This window comes from Theropithecus gelada, chromosome 13 (genome assembly GCF_003255815.1).
Source record: "Theropithecus gelada isolate Dixy chromosome 13, Tgel_1.0, whole genome shotgun sequence".
Lineage (NCBI taxonomy): Eukaryota > Metazoa > Chordata > Mammalia > Primates > Cercopithecidae > Theropithecus > Theropithecus gelada.
Window position 1 is genome coordinate 94,470,129 of NC_037681.1, and position 19,305 is coordinate 94,489,433.

Sequence of the window (19,305 nt, forward strand, 5' to 3'; positions counted from 1 at the left end):
GAATGGGTGGTCAGAGAAGTTATCCTTGACGAAGTAACATGTAAACTGAGAAATGAATGATGAGGCAGAGCCAGCCAAGTGAACATCAGGGTAAAAGCACCCCAGGAAAAGGAATCAGCCATGCAAAGGTCTTGAGTGGAAAAGCAGATGTTTGGATGGTATGGGTGGAGAGTATTAAGCAAAGAGATTGGGAGATGAAGTTAGAAAGGCAACAGGGGCTGAGACACTCTGTAATCCCCAGTAAGGAGTGTGAATGTTTAAGTGCCATAGGAATTCACTGAAGAGTTTTAAGCCCAGGAGTGATAGAATCTGATTTTTGCTTTAAAAAGATCATTGGTGGCCAGGCATGGTGGCTCACACCTGTAATCCTAGCACTTTGGGAGGCTGAGGTGGGTGGATCACTTGAGGTCAGGAGTTCAAGACCAGCATGGCCAACATGGCAAAACCCTGTCTCTACTAAAAAAACACAAAAATCAGCCAAGTGTGGTGGCGAGCACCTATAATCCCAGCTACTCAGGAGGCTGAGGCAGGGAGAATTGCTTGAACCTGGGAGGCAGAGGTTGCAGCCGAGATTGTGCCACTGCACTCCAGCCTGGGTGACAGAGCAAGACTCCATCTCAAAAAAAAAAAAAAAAAACCATAGCTGCTGAAGAACGCATTGTAGTAGGTAAGAATGAATGCCCTTCCTGTACTAATGCAATTGTCCCTCTAGGTACGTCACTTAACACAAGAGTACAAACCTTGCAAGTGAAACACACCTGGAGTCTTCCTTGTTTTTATCCCCCACCCTCCAAACTCCTATGGGTCTGTGTTTTTCTTTTCCTTTTCCCTTTTTGCTTTTTAGCAATAGGAGTCTCACTATGTTGCCCAGGCTGGAATGCAGTGGCTATTCACAGATGAGATCATAGCACACCACAACCTTAAACTTCTGAGCTCAAGTGATCCTCCTGGGTTTTTTGTTTGGTTTGGTTTGTTTTTTTTTTTTAGAGACAAGGTCTCACTCTGTTGCCCAGGCTGGAGAGCAGTGGTGCAATCACTATATCTTTGAACTCCTCAGCTCAAGCGATCCTCCTGTCTCAGCCTCCCAAAGTGCTGGGATTACAGGCGTGAGCCAGCGCATCTAGTCCAGGCCTGTGTTTTCTTTTTTTTTTTTTTTTTTTTGAGACGGAGTCTCGCTCTGTCGCCCAGGCTGGAGTGCAGTGGCCAGATCTCAGCTCATTGCAAGCTCCGCCTCCCGGGTTTACGTCATTCTCCTGCCTCAGCCTCCCGAGTAGCTGGGACTACAGGCGCCCGCCACCTCGCCCGGCTAGTTTTTTGTATTTTTTAGTAGAGACGGGGTTTCACCGTGTTAGCCAGGATGGTCTCGATCTCCTGACCTCGTGATCCGCCCATCTCGGCCTCCCAAAGTGCTGGGATTACAGGCTTGAGCCACCGCGCCCAGCCCAGGCCTGTGTTTTCTAAACCCCGATGTTACATTTCAAATTAAGAACTTCACCTTCTAGGCATCTTTTGCTGCTGCCCAAAAATGAACAGGTAGGAATGAGCATGAGGGAGTGCAAGAGACCTGACGTTGGCATATGCAAGAGGCCAGATGGAGGCTGCTATATTCAGGAAAAGTGTTCATGGCTGGGAGTGAGCTCTGGAAGGAAACAGCATCTCAATTCCTAACCTGGTCTTAGTCTACTAGGTGAGCTGCTGAAGCCTATTTGCTGAAGGAATACCTTCCATGCTTAGTCTCCAATCTTTAGTGCAGGGGTAGGTAGGATATTCTCATCAGTTATGCCAAGAATCTTGTATAGCTTTGATTTCCTGATTGTGTATACAAAATTGTTTAGTTTTTAAACTTTTCCAGTTAAATAAGAAATGAAGAATGTAAAATTTTCACCTTGGCCAAGATTTTCTTGTTATTTCAGGTCCCTAGAAAGCTGAGTATTGAACTTTGCCCCACATGTCAAAAACTCTGAAACATTTACAAATTCTCTCCCTAAAAAGACTAGATCCTGTTTCCTATATTCACTTAGCTATTACCTTAAGAACTGCTAGAAACTGGGCATGTTAACTTTCTAATATCAGGAACAGCCTCTATGTGGCACTGGCTATGTTTATGACTATGCACACCCCTTATATGTGTGTCTCGGTTATAGCTTCTTAAAGTCTTCTCATCATAACTTTAAAATCTAGGATGTTTGCGAATTCTCTTTACTTGTAAAGCTAAACATTACAAAAAAAAAGAACTACTTTAGAGATTGTGCTGAATGAGAGCAGATGCCCCTGTTCCCTACCCCACCAGCTGTACTTCTACCTATACTTCCATCACTAGAGTATCCACCTGCTGGATTTGTTTGCTGATGTACCCCTAACACCTAGAACAGAACCTGGCACATAGTAGACACTCAGTAAACATTTATTGAGAGGTTGAATGGATCCGATTTTGACCTGTTTTGCCTCCTGCCAGGACTCCATCTGCACTATATGCCCACCCAATGACCAGCATCTCCAGTGCATCCATTTCTTTAGGCCCAACCCATCATGTTTACATTCTGAAGAGAGTCAGTAGAGAGAGTTTTGAAGACACAATAGCGTGCCCTGTACAGTTATCTTCCCAGATCTATCTGTAGTAGATCCATGAGAGTTGACAGTAGACCCATGCATATTAGTGCTTGCTGGGGGCAGAAGGAGAGGTGATGATGCAAGTAAGTACTTCAACCCTAAGTCTGAAAAGTTGATGACTACACAGAATCACTTCACCTAACTCCAACAGATATATACACAACAGAGTTTGGGAGAAATGAGAGATCTGGAGGCTGGCTAGGTGGAGGAGGCAACACCTGAATTAGGGCTTTAAGCTAGACCTTGAATAATACGTCATGCCATCACACTAACAAACTCACAGCGAGGCTCCCAAATTTTGGGAAAGTGGCCCCCAGAGACTGAGACTTTTAAACCAAAGCCTAATGTTTCACAAAGTCTCCTGAGACAGAATCACTAGCAAGCTTGTAGGACCTTTCCGGAAAAAGGATGTATATGGATTCACACAGACACACATCTACGTGCAGAACGTGCCATTCTGTATTTGATGCATAAAACCACCTTGTCCCGGTCTCAGGGCAGGAACAGTGTCATACAGATCTTTGGGTCTTCACTGCTTTTGCACAGTGGCTCTTAGAGATTAAACTCTTTTTTTTCCGAATATTTTATAGGTTTTTTGACATTAAAACGTTAGTCTCATCTGGGTGCGGTGGCACACGCCAGTAATCCCAGTACTTTGGGAGGCGGAGGCAGGAAGATCGCTTGAGTCCATAAGTTGGAGACCACAGCGGGCTATGATCACGCCACTGCACTCCTGTGCCAGCCTGGGTGGCACTGAAAGACCCTGTCTTTAAAAAAAAAAAAAAAAAGTTAGACTTATGTTCTTTCCTAAGGAATAATATTAGTGTTAGATATTGCCTAATAACTAAGACTACCAATTTTGTGTAGAGTATAATACAAGCTAAAAAATACATTCGAAAGACTTTCTGTCCCCAATTTATAAATCCTGGTTAGTTTAGCTAAGTCTGCAGTTGTACTGGGATCAGCAATCCCTCCTTAAATGCAGCAGTATTGTGAGTGTCATGAGGGGCTACCCCAAATCAAAATAATTTTAAAAGCAAACCTTAGCTTGGTCATTAGTTCCACCTTCTTCCTTGTTCCTTTTCCTTTACCAAGACGGCCGCTGTGTCGTTCGCTCCTCATTGGTCGGATTTTCCGCAGGTGCCGATTCTAGCCCCACCTACTAGCTCTCCATTCCAAGTCCTAAATCTTAGGGAATGTAATAGACAGACGAGCGGGAGTGGGCGGAGCGGGCGCCGGATGTGACGTTTCCGGAACCTCCGAGTGTCATCCGCTGGGAAAGGTGGGGAAGGGTCCCGGGAACGTGGTGGTTCAGGGCCTCCAAGCGTGGTCGGACTCTGAAGGGGAGCGGCCGCCGTGAGTGTGGGGCCTGCAGCCTTCTCTCCCCGAGTCCCCTGCCCGGCTTGCCTCGCTCGAGGTACCCGAAGGCTTCGGTCTCCGCGGGCTGGCGCCTGACCAGCCAGGCCCAGCGCTTCCTTGCCTCCTGCGTTTGAAAGATCCCGAAAACCCTGGATGATTGTGCCTGGGGTTGGCAAGTTGGTCTTGAGTGCCTTCAAGAGGGTTCCTCAAACAGTTGTCGATAGAGCCCTCCCCACTGTATATGCCCCCTCCGCTCATTCCTGCTACTTCCTTTCTCCTCCTCGTTTTTCCCCCTCGGTCCTTCACGCCGCCTTTCCCCGCTCACTTGCAGATGCTGCTTCCCCTTTTTGGAATTGCTCAACCGGGTGGTAACCGGCGCCGCTTCCTGGCCTCGGGAGGTGGTTCCTTTCTTAACCCACAAGAACCTCTCCCAAGAGGTACTGAGATGCAACGAGCATCCTCTGTTTCAGTTAACTTTCATGGACTGTGGACTAGGTTTACTAATTACTTGGGGAGGTTTTAGATATGCTTGCGGCTTTCCTAGTCCCTAAAGAGGCCTCGTGAGAGATGGACTATCTCTGCCTCCTTAGTAGTCCTCACGGCTTTTGTGCTCTTAGTGAGGGTGTTTTAGAGGGGAAACTTTGTGAAAGAATTGTAATCCGAATATTGAAGAGACCTAAAGAGGGAATTGACTGAGAGAAGACTACCCCTGAGGGAAGAGTTGTAGTAGAAAAGAAAAACTGGATAGACAAATGAAACTGAAATGTGAGGATGCCTGGGCAGATTGGAATCCTGACTGAAGCAAAAGATCTCTGTTGGGGAGGGCCAGTTGCCACAGGGCCTTGAATTCCAAGATTTATTCTACTGTAGTTTGTATATTCTAGAGCATACTGATTAGGGTCTGCTGTAATGCAATGTGTGTCAAATGCCCAGATTTATTTTGGAGATGACAGTGGCGATATCTGGTTGGAATTTGGAGTCTGATTCTAACAGCAACTATATCTAGAAAGACGAATTACTGGAGTTTTGGGACCCCAGGGGTTTTTGCAATGCAAGTTACCATCGTGCCTTTTTGTTATTCAGAGTGTTTAGTCTATGAAGATGAGTAAATGTTTTCAAGATTCAAATCTCTTGCCAGGATAATGATAAATGAATGATTTTATAGATTGACTATAGTAGTTTAGTGAGCAGAGTTACAATTATGAGCATTAATTCCCAGACCAGTTCCCCTAACTCACCTTGCGCTCAAATATGAAAAAGGACACCACAGAAGATGTCAGTTACTCTCAGATTAGATAAAAATGGTCAACCTTGAAGTCAGTGAACAATCCTCACGAAAGTTCACTGAGTGCACTGTGCCAGGTACTGGGGTGGAGGTATGTGGGTATCTGGAAGGAGAAATAATAGAAAATAAAAGATGCTGTTCCCACTCTTACAGTGCTGTGGGTAGAGTCACTTAATGGCAAGAATTTGATTAACTTGAACTGAACTTTTGGTTGGCCCACTGTGGTTCTACTCCTTATAACACCTAATTATGGCACAGGGGTTGTACGTTTTCAAGTCTGCCAGTCCTCTCATTGTTATGATTTGGACTTCCTTGAGGGTCTCAGCCTTCTTGTAGGAAAGTCCTTATTTAATAGGCACCACAGCATTTGGTATGTTTCTCTTATACTTTCTTCTTAAGATAGAGGTCTGTGAGATAAACTGTAAGACTGTGCTGGGATGATGGGGGCAATGGTATTGATGCCATCTGTTTTTTCTGTCTCAGAACTTGGTCCTGATGTCTGACCATGGAGATGTGAGCCTCCCGCCCGAAGACCGGGTGAGGGCTCTCTCCCAGCTGGGTAGTGCGGTAGAGGTGAATGAAGACATTCCACCCCGTCGGTACTTCCGCTCTGGAGTTGAGATTATCCGAATGGCATCCATTTACTCTGAGGAAGGCAACATTGAACATGCCTTCATCCTGTATAACAAGTATATCACGTAAGACACCTACAGTTTCCTTTTTCCTTTCTGGTGACTGGTGCCTTGCCTATTTGGCTCAGAATTGCTAAAACCACAGAACTTCACAATATCATCAACATTAATCATTTTTGCTGGCAACTCCTACATATTGGCTGTCCTTGCCATTCAAAGACATGAGTGCTGAAGGTGTTATTTTCATGACTCAGTAATTTATGAGTAAGAGACTTAGTTCTTTGGCCTATGCCCACATAGCCCAGCTGTTAGACAAAAGAGTTGGTGGTTAAACTAGACATGTTATGTACTGATGAATGCTTTTACTGTTCTCTTTCTACTAAAGCAGCCAATCATAGGATTATTGTTGGGGTCTAGCAAAGCCGACATTCCTCACTTGTACTTATTTTGTAGCAAATTTAGTGATACAGGAAAAAATTTTTTCCTCTTAACCTTTATCATAATCATGCAAATCATCAAATAATTAGTAACTGCCTACAGTTCGTGTGACTCATCATAATAAGACCTTTCCCTTGAGTTGTTTATCATCTTAGGGTAGGCAGCATAAGTAGAAGATTTCAGTACTATTAACAGCAAACAACTTCTAAAACTCCATTGACAATGAAATGATACGTAATTTAGAAAGGGAATAATGTTAAAGGTCTTATTTATCATTTCTAATCTTGGTCTTTCACAATACCAGAACTTTAAAAAAAATAATTACAATGTATTTGGTTCTTAGTAGCTCACAGTGTATTTCACCTGCATAATTTCATTGGATCTTCACAGTTCCGTATACATGGAATAGGGCACACTACCCTACATTCTACATATGAGGAAACAAACTCAGTGTTTGGTGATATGCTCATGTTTGAAGTGACAAAACCTTGGTTGTCTGACTCCTAATTCAGGATTTGTTCTACAACATAGGTCCTGTTCTTGTTTTCCATTTAGTAATGTTCTAGAGTCAGAGGTAGTCTTTTGAGATCATAGTCATGAGTCATACTGGCTATTTTTTGGTTTTTTATTTTACTACTGATTTTTGAGTAGGTAACATATATATAGTACAGAATTCAGAGGCACAAAAGAATAATTATAGTTAAAAAGTAAGTCTAGGCCGGGCGCGGTGGCTCAAGCCTGTAATCCCAGCACTTTGGGAGGCCGAGACGGGTGGATCACGAGGTCAGGAGATCAAGACCATCCTGGCGAACACGGTGAAACCCCGTCTCTACTAAAAAATACAAAAAAAAACTAGCCGGGCGAGATGGCGGGCGCCTGTAGTCCCAGCTACTCGGGAGGCTGAGGCAGGAGAATGGCGTGAACCCGGGAGGCGGAGCTTGCAGTGAGCTGAGATCTGGCCACTGCACTCCAGCCTGGGCGGCAGAGCGAGACTCCGTCTCAAGAAAAAAAAAAAAAAAAAAGTAAGTCTCGGCCAGGTGCAGTGGTTTTCGCCTGTAATCCCAGCACTTTGGGAGGCCGAGGCGGGCAGATCACCTGAGGTCAGGATTTCAAGACCAGCTTGGCCAACATGGCAAAACCCCATCTCTACTAAAAATACAAAAATTAGTCGGGCATGGTGGAATGTGTCTGTAATCCCAGCTACTTGGGAGGCTAAGGCAGGAGAATCGCTTGAAACCAAGAGGCAGAGGTTGTAGTGAGCCGAGATTGTGCCACTGCACTCCAGGACTCCAGACTAGACGGCAAAGCAAGACTCTGTTTCCAAAAAAAGAAAAAAAAAAGTGTCCCCACACACTCCTCTTTCCCCCCAAATCCTCGGTTCTCCTCCCTAGAGACAATCACTCTTAGTAGTTTCTTAGATATCTTCCAAGAGATGATACACACATACCAGTTTTATCACATTAAGTTTTTGATCACATACTCCTCTAAAGCAGGGCTTTTCAATTTTGGCCCTGTTGGCCTTTTGGACTAAATAATTCTTTGTGGTGGGAGCTGTTCTGTGTGTTACAGAATGTTTAGCAGCATCCCTGGTTTCTGCTCACTAGATGCCAGTATGCCCCCTCCCCACAGTGTGACAGCCAAAAATGTCACCAGACATTATCTGATGTTCTCCGAGGGGCAGAATCACCTCTGTTTGAGAACCAGTGCTCCAAACAAAAGTATGTGGAAGAGTGGACTGTGTAGGATTCATATTGTAATTGTAGAGTGGAGAAATGGGACTGCTATTGTCTTTTTTATTTAGAATTGTTGCCTGTGTTAGGAGGAGAAAACCTTAGACAAGTTAAATTTAACAGAGTTTAATCCAGTAGAAAAAGGTTCAGGGAACACTCAGGACCAAAAGTGGTGCAGAATGTTCCACCCCATAGTGGAGGTTGTGCAGGTTATATTTATAGTCAGAGAAAAGGAAATGAGATACAGAAATAGCCTGATTGGCTACAGTTCTTTGTTTGCCTTATTTGGTCATGTTTTGGCAGCCTTTAGCCTCCGATTGGCTGGAGGTTTCAGCTGCTATGATTGGCTGAGACTCAGCTATTTGTTATACTTGTAACCTAACTCTTACGTTAAGTTACAGTTTGTTTATACATTAAGTTAGGTTACAGTTCACTATCTTTGGAGGCAGCTTTAATTTAACACCTGTTTCCTTAAAGATCTGTAGTTCTTTAGTGCCATTATGCCATGTCATGTGGCCTCAGTGTTGTTAAGGTTTCACAGAATTATAATTATATTTCTGCTTCTCTTTGCTATTAGGAGTTTTTCACTCCTAGGCACACGATTTATTTTCCTCAGCAGTTTTTTTTACTCTGTCCTCTTTATATACTCTACTACTGGTAGAAAGAATATTCTTATGTATTTCCTATAAGCTTGTAGATTGTTCTCTCAGAATGAAACCCAGGGGCACAATTCCTTTGGAGAAACACTAATTCAGAAAGTTCAGTAGGATCGTGGAATCACTCTACCAGGTATTTTCTGAAGTGCCTTCAGAATCCTTTTGCCCCACAATAGAAAGGGCTTTCAGGGCAAAGACCATATTCATTCAGTACATATGTATTGAATATACTTGCTATCTGCATGGCACTGCAGTAGGTCCTGGACAGCAGTGAGTAAAATGGCCCCTGTCCTTATTGGTGTTCCTTTATAGGTATAGGAGAAGACAATAAACAGCAAATAAATACTATTGACCCTTGAACAACACAGAGGTTAGCACCAATCCCCCATGCAATCAAAAATATACATAGTGCTGGGCACAGTGGCTCATGCCTGTAATCCCAGCACTTTGGGAGACCGAAGTGGATGGATCACTTGAGGTCAGGAGTTCAAGACCAACCTTGTCAACATGGTGAAACCCCATCTCCACTAAAAATACAAAAATTAGCCTGGTGTGGTGGTGGGTGCCTATAACCCCAGCTACTTGGGAGACTGAGGCAGGAGAATTGCTTGAGCTCAGGAAGTGGAGGTTGCAGTGAGCCGAGATCACGCCACTGCACTCCAGCCTGGGGACAGAGCAAGATCGTGTCTAAAAAAAAGAAAAAAAAAAAAAAAATATATATATATGTATAATTTTTGACTCCCCAGAAACTTAACTACTAATAGCCTACTGTTGACTGGAAGCCTATTGATAACATAGTCAATTATCACATACTTTGTATATTGTATGTATTATGTACTATATTCTTACAGAAAAGTAAGCTTGAGAAAAGAAAATGTTAAGAAAATCATAAAGAATAGAAAATATAGATACTATTTGTTAAGAGGAAGTGGATCATTATGAAGGTCTTCATCCTCGTCATCTTCATGTTGAGAAGGCTGAGGAAGAGGAGGGGTTAGTCTTGCTGTCTCAGGGGTGGCAGAGGCAGAAGGAAATCCATGTATAAATGGACCCACACCGTTGAAACCCATGTTGTCCAAAAGTCAGCTGTAGTCAAGAAATAAGGAAAACGCTATGAAGGCAATGAAAAGAGTACTGTGATAGAGGATAAGCAGGGGTTTATGACTAGAATAGTCAGGGTAAGGTCTGTCTGAGAAGACAAGATTTAAGCCGAGATTTGAGGGATGCAATAAAGTTGGTCATTCCAAGAGCATAGGGCAGAGTATTAAAACACAGGTAACTGTATGTTTAGAAGTGCTTAAGTGGGAAAGACCTTAGCATGTTCTGGGGATTGAAAGATCATTGTGTTAGGAGTATAGCCAGAGAAGAGGGAGGATGACTCCAGGTAATCCTGGAGAGGCAAGTGGGGCTGGATCATGCAGGACTTTATGTGCCATGGTAAGGAGTCTGTTTTTTATCTTAAGAGTAACAGCAAACCACTGAAAAGTTTTAAGTGGGATTCAGACCTAAATTTACTTATTGTTTTTTTAAAGAGATGAGGTCTCAGCCAGGCACGGTGGCTCACGCCTGTGATCTCAGCACTTTGGGAGGCCACCCAGGAGTTCGAGACGAGCCTGGCCAACATGGTGAAACCCCATCTCTGCTAAAAGTACAAAATTTAGCTGGGCGTGGTGGCCCACGTCTATAATCCCAGCTGCCCGGGAGGCTGAGGCAGGAGACTTGCATGAACCCGGGAGGCAGAGGTTTCAGTGAGTCGAGATCGCAACACTGCACTCCAGCGTGGGTGATAGAGCAAGACTCGGTCTCAAAAAAAAAAAAAAAGATGTCACTAATGTTGCCCATGCTGGTCTCAACCTCCTGAATGCAAGCGATCCTCCCTTCTCAGCCTCCCAAAGTGCTGGGATGACAGGTGTGAGCCTCCATGCCCAACCAATTTTTTTAAAGTATAAATTTTTGCTGTTGTGTGGTAAATGGTGGAGCAAGTGTTAAGAGAAGGCAGGGAGACTAGTTAGGAAATTCTTGTAGGCTGGTGGCTTGAAGTAGTGTGGCAACATGGAAAGAGACAGATGGATTTGGTATTTTGGAGGTCAAGTCCATAGGACTTACTGATCGCTTAGGGAAAAAGATACTGTGGAGGTTGATGTCATGTTTCTGCCTTGAACGACTTAAATGATGGGGTAGTCCATGTATTGAGATGGGAAAAGTGGGATCTAAAGAGGGCTGGGTAGCGGGGGGATTTAACCGTTCACGTTTGGGTTTTTTTTGACCTGTTAAAATTTGAGATGCCTGTGAGATATCCAAGTAGAGATGTCAAGGTCGAATGTACCAGTCTGAACTCAGAAGACTGAGGTCTGGGCTGGAAATACAGACAAGGGAGTCCTCAGCATACAGATGGTTCCGAAGTCATGAGAATGGCTGAGATTTTCTTTTTCTTTTTTTTTTTCCTCTGTAGAAATTCATTTTATTCTTATTCAGACTATTTTCAAAAGAAGCAGTGGTGCGGTGTTTTTCTTTTTTTTTTTTTTTTGAGACAGAGTCTCGCTCTGTCACCCAGGTTGGAGTGCAGTGGCGCGATCTCAGCTCACTGCAAGCTCCGCCTTCCGGGTTCACGCCATTCTCTTGCCTCAGCCTCCCGAGTAGCTGGGACTATAGGCGCCCACCACCTTGCCCGGCTAGTTTTTTTTTTTGTATTTTTTAGTAGAGACAGGGTTTCACCGTGTTAGCCAGGATGGTCTCGATCTCCTGACCTCGTGATCCGCCCGTCTCGGCCTCCCAAAGTGCTGGGATTATAGGCTTGAGCCACCGCGCCCGGCCTGTTTTTCTAAAAATATGCCTTTATAAATTTATATATATATATTATAAAATCCATACATGTATTTATATGATTGCTACCTACAAAATTACAGCACTGTGGTATGTACACATCTATAGGTACATTCTTTCCACGCATCCCTACTGTGCTTTGCCTGTGTGAAGGAGGAAGACTGAATCAGTTGTGAGCAGCTGAGGGCTGGCCTGTCCACGGAGTCACCGAATGGAGGCTTGGGTGGAGGAGGTGAGGTGACTGCCAAGGCAGGAGCGGCAGCTGTTGCAGGGCTCTCCTGCAGGCCAGCAGGCAGCATCTGGAGGCTCCCAGCAGCCTCCCCCTCCCCTCCACCCCGTGGTGCCCGTGCTGCCCTAAAGGTGGGGTGGCTGACCACAGACCCCTCTGGTGCCATTCTGTGGCCTGGACTTGCTTGGCTGGGCCAAGAAGTTGTGTACATGAGGGGTGGAGTAGGGAGCTGTGGGAAGAGGAGGAGACCCCGTCCAGCCCCAACCCTGAGCAGGGGAAAGGACTGGATGGCTAAAGCCTGCAGATGACTGGTGAGAACACTCCGCTTGGCCTGGCCCTGCTAAGGGGCAGGGACTGGAGGCGGGGAGGGAGAGCAGTGGCCACCCACTGGGGGACAGGGCCTTCTTCCTCCCTGGGGCTCAGAGGATGGCCTCAGCTGAGCTTGAGTAAGCCCCGGCTCTTAGGCCCTGCGGCCAGAGGCTTGGCCTCCTGCCAGCAGAGGTGCATGCACATGGCAGAGGGGCTGCCATCTCCCCTTTGACCTTTGGGCCAGGGGCTGGGGAAGAAATGGAGGCTTAGGCCTGGCCAGCTGCCCTGTAGGATTAGGTCCTCAGGGCTCAGGACTCCTGAGGCATGCAGAGAAGGACCTGAGAATAGCTGAGATTTTCTAGTGAAGGGGCTTTTAATCTGGGGTCCAGGAACCTCACAGAGATTCACTGATAGAATTCAGGGGATCTGTGAACCTGAATGGGAAAAACTTTTCTTATTTTTTCTAACCACTGACTGAAATTTAGCATTTTCTTCCATTTTGAATGTAGGCCTCAAAGTACTGTAGTAGTAATAATATTTATAATTTTGTCACCAGTAGAAATCAAGATACTTTCATATTGCATTACAGTTGTTGCTGACATCTCAAAATAGCATCTAAACATCACTACTTCAGAATTACAGTACAGAATTATTAGACCTACAGCTAGATCCCATTATCAAATGCATTGATAAAGAACACTTTAGGCCGGTTGCAGTGTCTCACGCTTGTAATCCCAGCACTTTGGGAGACCAAGGCAGGCGAATAACGAGGTCAGGAGATCGAGACCATCCTGGCTAACATGGTGAAAGCCCGTCTCTACTTTTTTTATGTTATATTATATTTTTGTATTTTAAAAATACAAAAAATTAGCCGGGCATGGTGCCGGATGTTTCTAGTCCCAGCTACTTGGGAGGCTGAGGCAGGAGAATAGTGTGAACCCGGGAGGTGGAGCTTGCAGTGAGCCGAGTTCGCGCCACTGCACTCCAGCCTGGGCAACAGAGCGAGAATGTCTGAAAAAAAAAAAAAAAAAAAAAGAACACAATACAAAGAATATATCACAATTTTTAAAATTTTTGAAAACTGTTTTTCAATAAAATTGGGGTATTTCTGGTAATCCTTTGTACTTTAAGTTATACCTTAAAAAATTCCTGAGAGGGTCCATGGAACATAAAACATCAAGAATCTTTCTTAATAAGACTATGGAATGAGAGGAGAAGGAGCCTAGGACTGAGCCCTGAGGTTAGTTAATGGAGGGAGAGTCAACAGGGGAGACTTTCTTTGAAGGAAGGTTCAAGAGGCAGGAGGAAATCCAAGAGAGAATGGTGTGGTGTCATGGGAGCCAAAAGAGGTTAGTGTTGAAAAAGGAGAGTAGCCATCTATGTCAGATGGGTGGAGACAGAAGATTGGCCTTTGGGTTTGGTAAGATGATGTCATGGGTGATGTTGGTAAGCAGTTTCACTGGATGGATTACAGAGACCCTAATTAGAATGGGTAGAAAGGTGAATGGACAGTAAGAAAGTGGAGGCAAAGGGTATAGAGCTGAAGGTGGCAATTTTTTTTTCTATAAGGGACCAGAGAGTAAAAATTTTTGGTTTTGTAGGCTACTTGCTCTCTCTCTCACTACCTCTGCTTTATAGCATGAAAGTAGCCATAGACAACACAAATGAATGGATGTGACTGGTTCCAATGACACTTTATTTACAAGAACAGATGGTTAGCTGGATTTGGCACACCAGCTGTAGTTTGCCAACCCCTGGTGTAGACAACTCTTTGGAGAAGTTTGGATGGGAAGCGAAGAAGAAAAATGGGGAACTAGTTGAAGCGGGACAAGGAGCGTGTGAACGTGTGTATATATTTTAAGTTGCGAGATTTTAGAGCATGTTTTTGCTGATGGAAAAGGAGCCTATGGAGGAGCAGAGGCTGACGGTCCGGAAGAGAGCTTAGTTGTAGTAATAAACTCCTCAGAAGGCAAGAGGGGATAGGATTAAGAGTACATGGATGCCTAAGGAATTGTTTTTTATGTCACTTAGTGTTATTTTGAGTGACATGTTAGTGTTAACAGCAAGACTGATATGGGGAATTTGTCCCTGTCACTTATAGGACCATTTAAAATGATGAACTGCTAGGAGATTTTGGTGGGGATGAGATTTTGCAGCTCATTTACTTGGTTTGTGGGATTTAGGGTTTAATTTGGAATTTTGTTGTATTGGCTTTACTGAAGTAATTAATGTAGCTACCTTCACTTTTCCTGGAGATACCTTTAAAATCCTGGTTCTGAGTCTGTGAACAGAAAATCACAGCAATTGCAAAGAAATTCTAGCTCAGTGATTCTCAGTCTGTTTTCTATTGTATTTTACTTAGTATTTTCCTATCAATAACAGTGGCTCAACTTTGGCAGTTACTACAACCAAGGAGAAAAGAGAGGGGAGTATACATCTACCTCACCACTCCTCTGCCTCCCCTACTACAGAGAATCATTGTTCTAGACCTTTTGTGGATACTTTCTTTACTTCAGGATTTTAAAAGGCATGTTTGTTCCTTTTCCTGGAGCAGTTCAGGCATCTTAATGATCTCAGGCATATTTCCCCCCTCAGTAGCTTCCCTAATGTAGGAATGCTTTGCCTTTTGCAGACCCCGGTATAGAAGAAAGAGTTCAGCATATTAAATCAGTACATATTTTCATGATGAGCACAGACAATAAACCAGGCAGTGGATTCTTTCACAGCTTTTTATGGTCATCAACTAGGCTGCCCAGAAGGGAGTGAGAGTATTCAGGCAATTCCGGTCTGCTATGTGAGCCTCTTGGAACATCAAACCTCTTGCTGAAAATGAACTGTCACCTGTGTTGAAGATGTTTGCTGGGTATGGGGTTTATAGACTGAAGAAGGTTTCATGTATGATCATGCTTACTGTGCTGAGTAACTTTTCAGACTGGAAGAATCAAGATGAGGATCCTTAATGCATCCATGTTAAAGAACTTTTGCTTGACTTTTTGAATTAGTTGTTTTTATACAAAATGAACACTTATTCATGATTTAAAATTTTTTTCAAACACTACAAGGGAGACATTAAAGTGAAAAGAGAAGTTTCATCTATCAGAGGTGGCCAATATTGTATTTCTGGCATGGATGAGATGTGATTAAGCTCTTGGGGCCCCCATATGTCCTTTTCCTTAAAGCATCAATGGGTTCATACCATGTATTCTGTTCTGCGACTTGCTTTCTTCACAGTAGTGTCTTCCATATCAGGACATACTGAGCCATCTCATTCTGCCTCAGGGCTATTCCATCTGCCTGGAACATGATTCCGGAACAGTCCCAGATTCATGGCTCACTCTTGTCTAGTCCTTACTCAGTTGCCTCCTTCTTGCTGATGACTTCCTTAGCTGCTCTATCTAAAATTTCAACCATTCCCCTATCACTTTCTATCCCCCTTCCCTATTAATGACTTTCCTAGCATACTTCTGTTTATTGTCTGTTCGCCCACTGTAATGTACACTCTATGGTGGGGAGGAATTTTTGACTGTGTTGTTCACTGCCATATCCCCAACGTTTAGAATAATCTGGACCCCATAGTAGATGCTCGGTAAATATTCACTGAATGAACGGGTGAATGATTACATTGTCTTCACATTTGAATGTGCATAATTTTTTTTTTTTTTTTTTTTGAGACGGAGTCTCACTCTGTCGCCCAGGCTGTAGTGCAGTGGCTCAATCTCAGCTCACTGCAAGCTCCGCCTCCCAGTTTACGCCATTCTCCTGCCTCAGCCTCCCAAGTAGCTGGGACTACAGGCGCCCGCCACCTCTCCCGGCTAGTATTTTGTATTTTTTTAGTAGAGACGGGGTTTCACCGTGTTAGCAAGGATGGTCTCAATCTCCTGACCTCGTGATCCGCCCGTCTCGGCCTCCCAAAGTGCTGGGATTACAGGCGTGAGCCACCGCACCCGGCCTGAATGTACGTTATTTTTTAAACAATCCCCTATTGATGGACATTTAGGTTTTTGGGTTTCTTTTTTTTTTTTTTTTTTTCAGTTTTTTCTACCTTTTTGAACAATGCTGTATTGAATATTTTTATACATATATCTTTGTACTATTTTATAATGATCTCTAGGATAAATTCCTAGAGATAGAATTGTGAGTTTAAATGATATATACATTTTAAGTTGGATGCAGTGGCTTACGCCTGTAATCCCAGCATTTTGGGAGGCTGACGCAGGCACATCACCTGAGGTAAGGAGTTGGAGACCAGCCTGGTCAACATGGCGTGAAACCCCACCTCTACTAAACTTACAAAATTAGCTGGGCAGGATAGCAGGTGCCTCTAATCCCAGCTACTTAGGAGGCTGAGGCAGGAGAATCACTTGAACCTGGGAGGTAGAGGTTGCAGTGAGCTGAGATTGCCCCACTGCACTCCAACCTGGGCGACAGAGCAAGACACTGTCCCCAAAAAAATTAAATAAATAAATAAATAAATAATACAAATTAAAAATAAAGGATATACACATTTTAAATTTTGAATAATTAGCTTCCATTTTCCCTCTCTTAAGATAAAAGGTTATATTAATTTACAATCTTGCTAACACTATGTGGGGATCCCATTTCTCTATTCCAGGTATAATCAACCTTTAAGCCCCATTTCTCTATACCAGGTATAATCAACCTTTACGCCTTTGCCAATCCGATGGAGGAAGATAGTATCTTATCCTAATTTGAATTTCTTTAATTATGAGTGGATTCAGCATTATTTCATATATTCACTTTTGTATTTACTTTTCTGCTTATGTCTTCTTTTTTCATTGTTTATTACGTCATTTTGCTTGTGTTTTTGCCATCATATCTTTGTTTACTTTGGTACATTTCCTCTCTCTAGGCTGCAACCAGATATAACCCCAGAGAACAGTATACATCTGGGCCACCGCTTTCTATCCCTAGAAAGTCTCTAGGGATAGAACTTTGAACCATGTCATGGAATCTAGTTTATAAGTTAAGAAAAAACTCCCAGACCTGTACATGATGCTAGTGTTAGCATCTTCATCTCTTATTCTTGCTCACATTTTTTGTTTATTTGTTAAAAAAAAATCAAACCCATAGCAAATATTGACTGTGTACTAGATACTGTGTTTAGCATTTTATTATCTCTTTAAGTGTTACAGCAAGCCTGTCAGGGAGTACTAGTTTGTCTCCGTCTATACAATTTTATAGACAGGCCATGTCCAACCCTTTGAATTCGAGGACTTTTTTGCTTACCTATGGTGGCAGATATCACCTTTTTTTTTTTTTTTTTTGAGACGGAGTCTCGCTGTGTCGCCCAGGCTGGAGTGCAGTGGCACGATCTCGGCTCACTGCAAGCTCCGCCTCCCGGGTTCACACCATTCTCCTGCCTCAGCCTCCGAGTAGCTGGGACTACAGGCGCCCGCCACCACGCCCGGCTAGTTTTTTGTATTTTTAGTAGAGACGGGGTTTCACCATGTTAGCCAGGATGGTCTCGATCTCCTGACCTCGTGATCCACCTGCCTCGGCCTCCCAAAGTGCTGGGATTACAGGCTTGAGCCACTGCGCCCGGCCAATATCACCTTTTTTAAAGCTCGTTAGCTAGTTAGTGTTAGTGTATTTTATGTCTGGGCCAAGACAGTTCTTCCAGTGTGGCCCAGGGAAGCCAAAAGTTTGGATACCCCTGCAAATAACTGAGTAATGGTGAGATTAAGTGACTTGCCCAGCGTCATACAGTTAGTAAGTGGCAAAACTAGGATTTGAGCCCAGGCATAGTGGCTCCAGAGCCAGCCCTCCTAACCACTAAGTTCTTTTACCTCCAGTATGAGTAATGGATTATGTTGCCCATTGTCTGTTTCAGGAGACCTTTTTGCCTATCTGTCTCCATTCAGAAAACAACTGGCTACAGTTGTTGAAGCAAGGGAAAGCTATTCATGTACAGGTCTGGGAGGGGTTTTTTTGTTTGTTTGTTTTTTGTTTTACTTATAAACTAGATTCCATTACATGGTTCAAAGTCAAAGTAATATAGAAAGGTATTTGGTGAAAAGTTTCACGCCTACTCTTATCTGTTCTATTTCCCCTGCCCTCATTTCTGTATATACTTCCTGTTTCTTTATTTACTTACAAAGCAAAGTAAATAAATATGGCAGGTTGTCAAATAATGTCGTTTTGTCCAATGTTGTTTCGTTTTAATGTTGATGAGAAAAGAAAAATCCATTCCTGCCTGGGGCCACTGTCTGTGTGGAGTCTGCACATTCTCCCCATGTCTGTGTGGATTTTCTCTGGGTATTCAAGCTTCTTCCCATATCCCAAAGGTCTGCACATTAGGTGAACTGGCATGTCTGAATTGTCCCCAGTCTGAATGAGTGCAAGTGTATGTGTGAGTGTGCCCTGCGATGGGATGGCATCCTCTCCAGGGTTGGTTCCCGCCTTGGCCTTGAGCTGCTGGGATGGACTCTGGCCACCTGGGACTAAATAAGCAGATAAATCCTTTACGTACTTGTTTATATAAGTCCTTCTTAAATGTATGTATAGCTAACATTTATTTCAGTGTCTAATATTAGAAGTGTTTTGGTCTGTATTTAGAAGTCTGGTGTTTTTGTGATGAGGATAGGTCAAAGGAGCTTAACTCTTGTTTATGTCAATTAGTGCATGGTAAAGTTGGTTTTGTTATATGTCATTGTGCTTAAAGTCACAGTTTCCAAGAATCTAGCAACATTAAGGACTTACTGTGTATACATGCATACATGTACATATATGTAATGTTTATTCATCAAATATTTATTGAGTGCCTCTTTATACAAGGCACTGTGCTGACTTCCAAGGAGTATACAAAGAAGCAGGAAACATAGAAATCTCTGGCTTCAGGAAGCTCACAGTCTGGTTCTGTAATGAGAGTATAAGTGAACATAAAACATGGTGTTTGTGGCCGGGCGCGGTGGCTCAAGCCTGTAATCCCAGCACTTTGGGAGGCCGAGACGGGCGGATCACGAGGTCAGGTGATCGAGACCATCCTGGCTAACACGGTGAAACCCCGTCTCTACTAAAAATACAAAAAAAAACTAGCCGGGCGAGGTGGCGGGCGCCTGTAGTCCCAGCTACTCGGGAGGCTGAGGCAGGAGAATGGCACAAACCCGGGAGGCGGAGCTTGCAGTGAGCTGAGATCCGGCCACTGCACTCCAGCCCGGGCTACAGAGCAAAGACTCCGTCTCAAAAAAAAAAAAAAAAAAAAAAAAAAAAAAAA

At 43.7% G+C, this 19,305-nt stretch overlaps 1 protein-coding gene across 2 annotated transcripts in view; it reads left to right on the forward strand.

Annotated features, from left to right (window-relative positions):
• Positions 1–3,885: 3,885 nt before the first annotated feature.
• Positions 3,886–19,305, forward strand: part of STAMBP (STAM binding protein) — a 38,281-nt gene continuing 22,861 nt past the window's right edge. The window contains exons 1-3 of one of the 2 annotated variants that reach the window (XM_025354586.1): positions 3,889–3,966; positions 4,301–4,406; positions 5,738–5,952. In XM_025354586.1, coding sequence (XP_025210371.1) covers positions 5,750–5,952 — 203 coding nt within the window. In that variant the 5' untranslated portion in view covers positions 3,889–3,966; positions 4,301–4,406; positions 5,738–5,749. Of the gene's footprint in view, positions 3,967–4,300; positions 4,407–5,737; positions 5,953–19,305 lie in introns of both variants that reach the window. The other variant, XM_025354587.1, reaches the window with a different exon arrangement.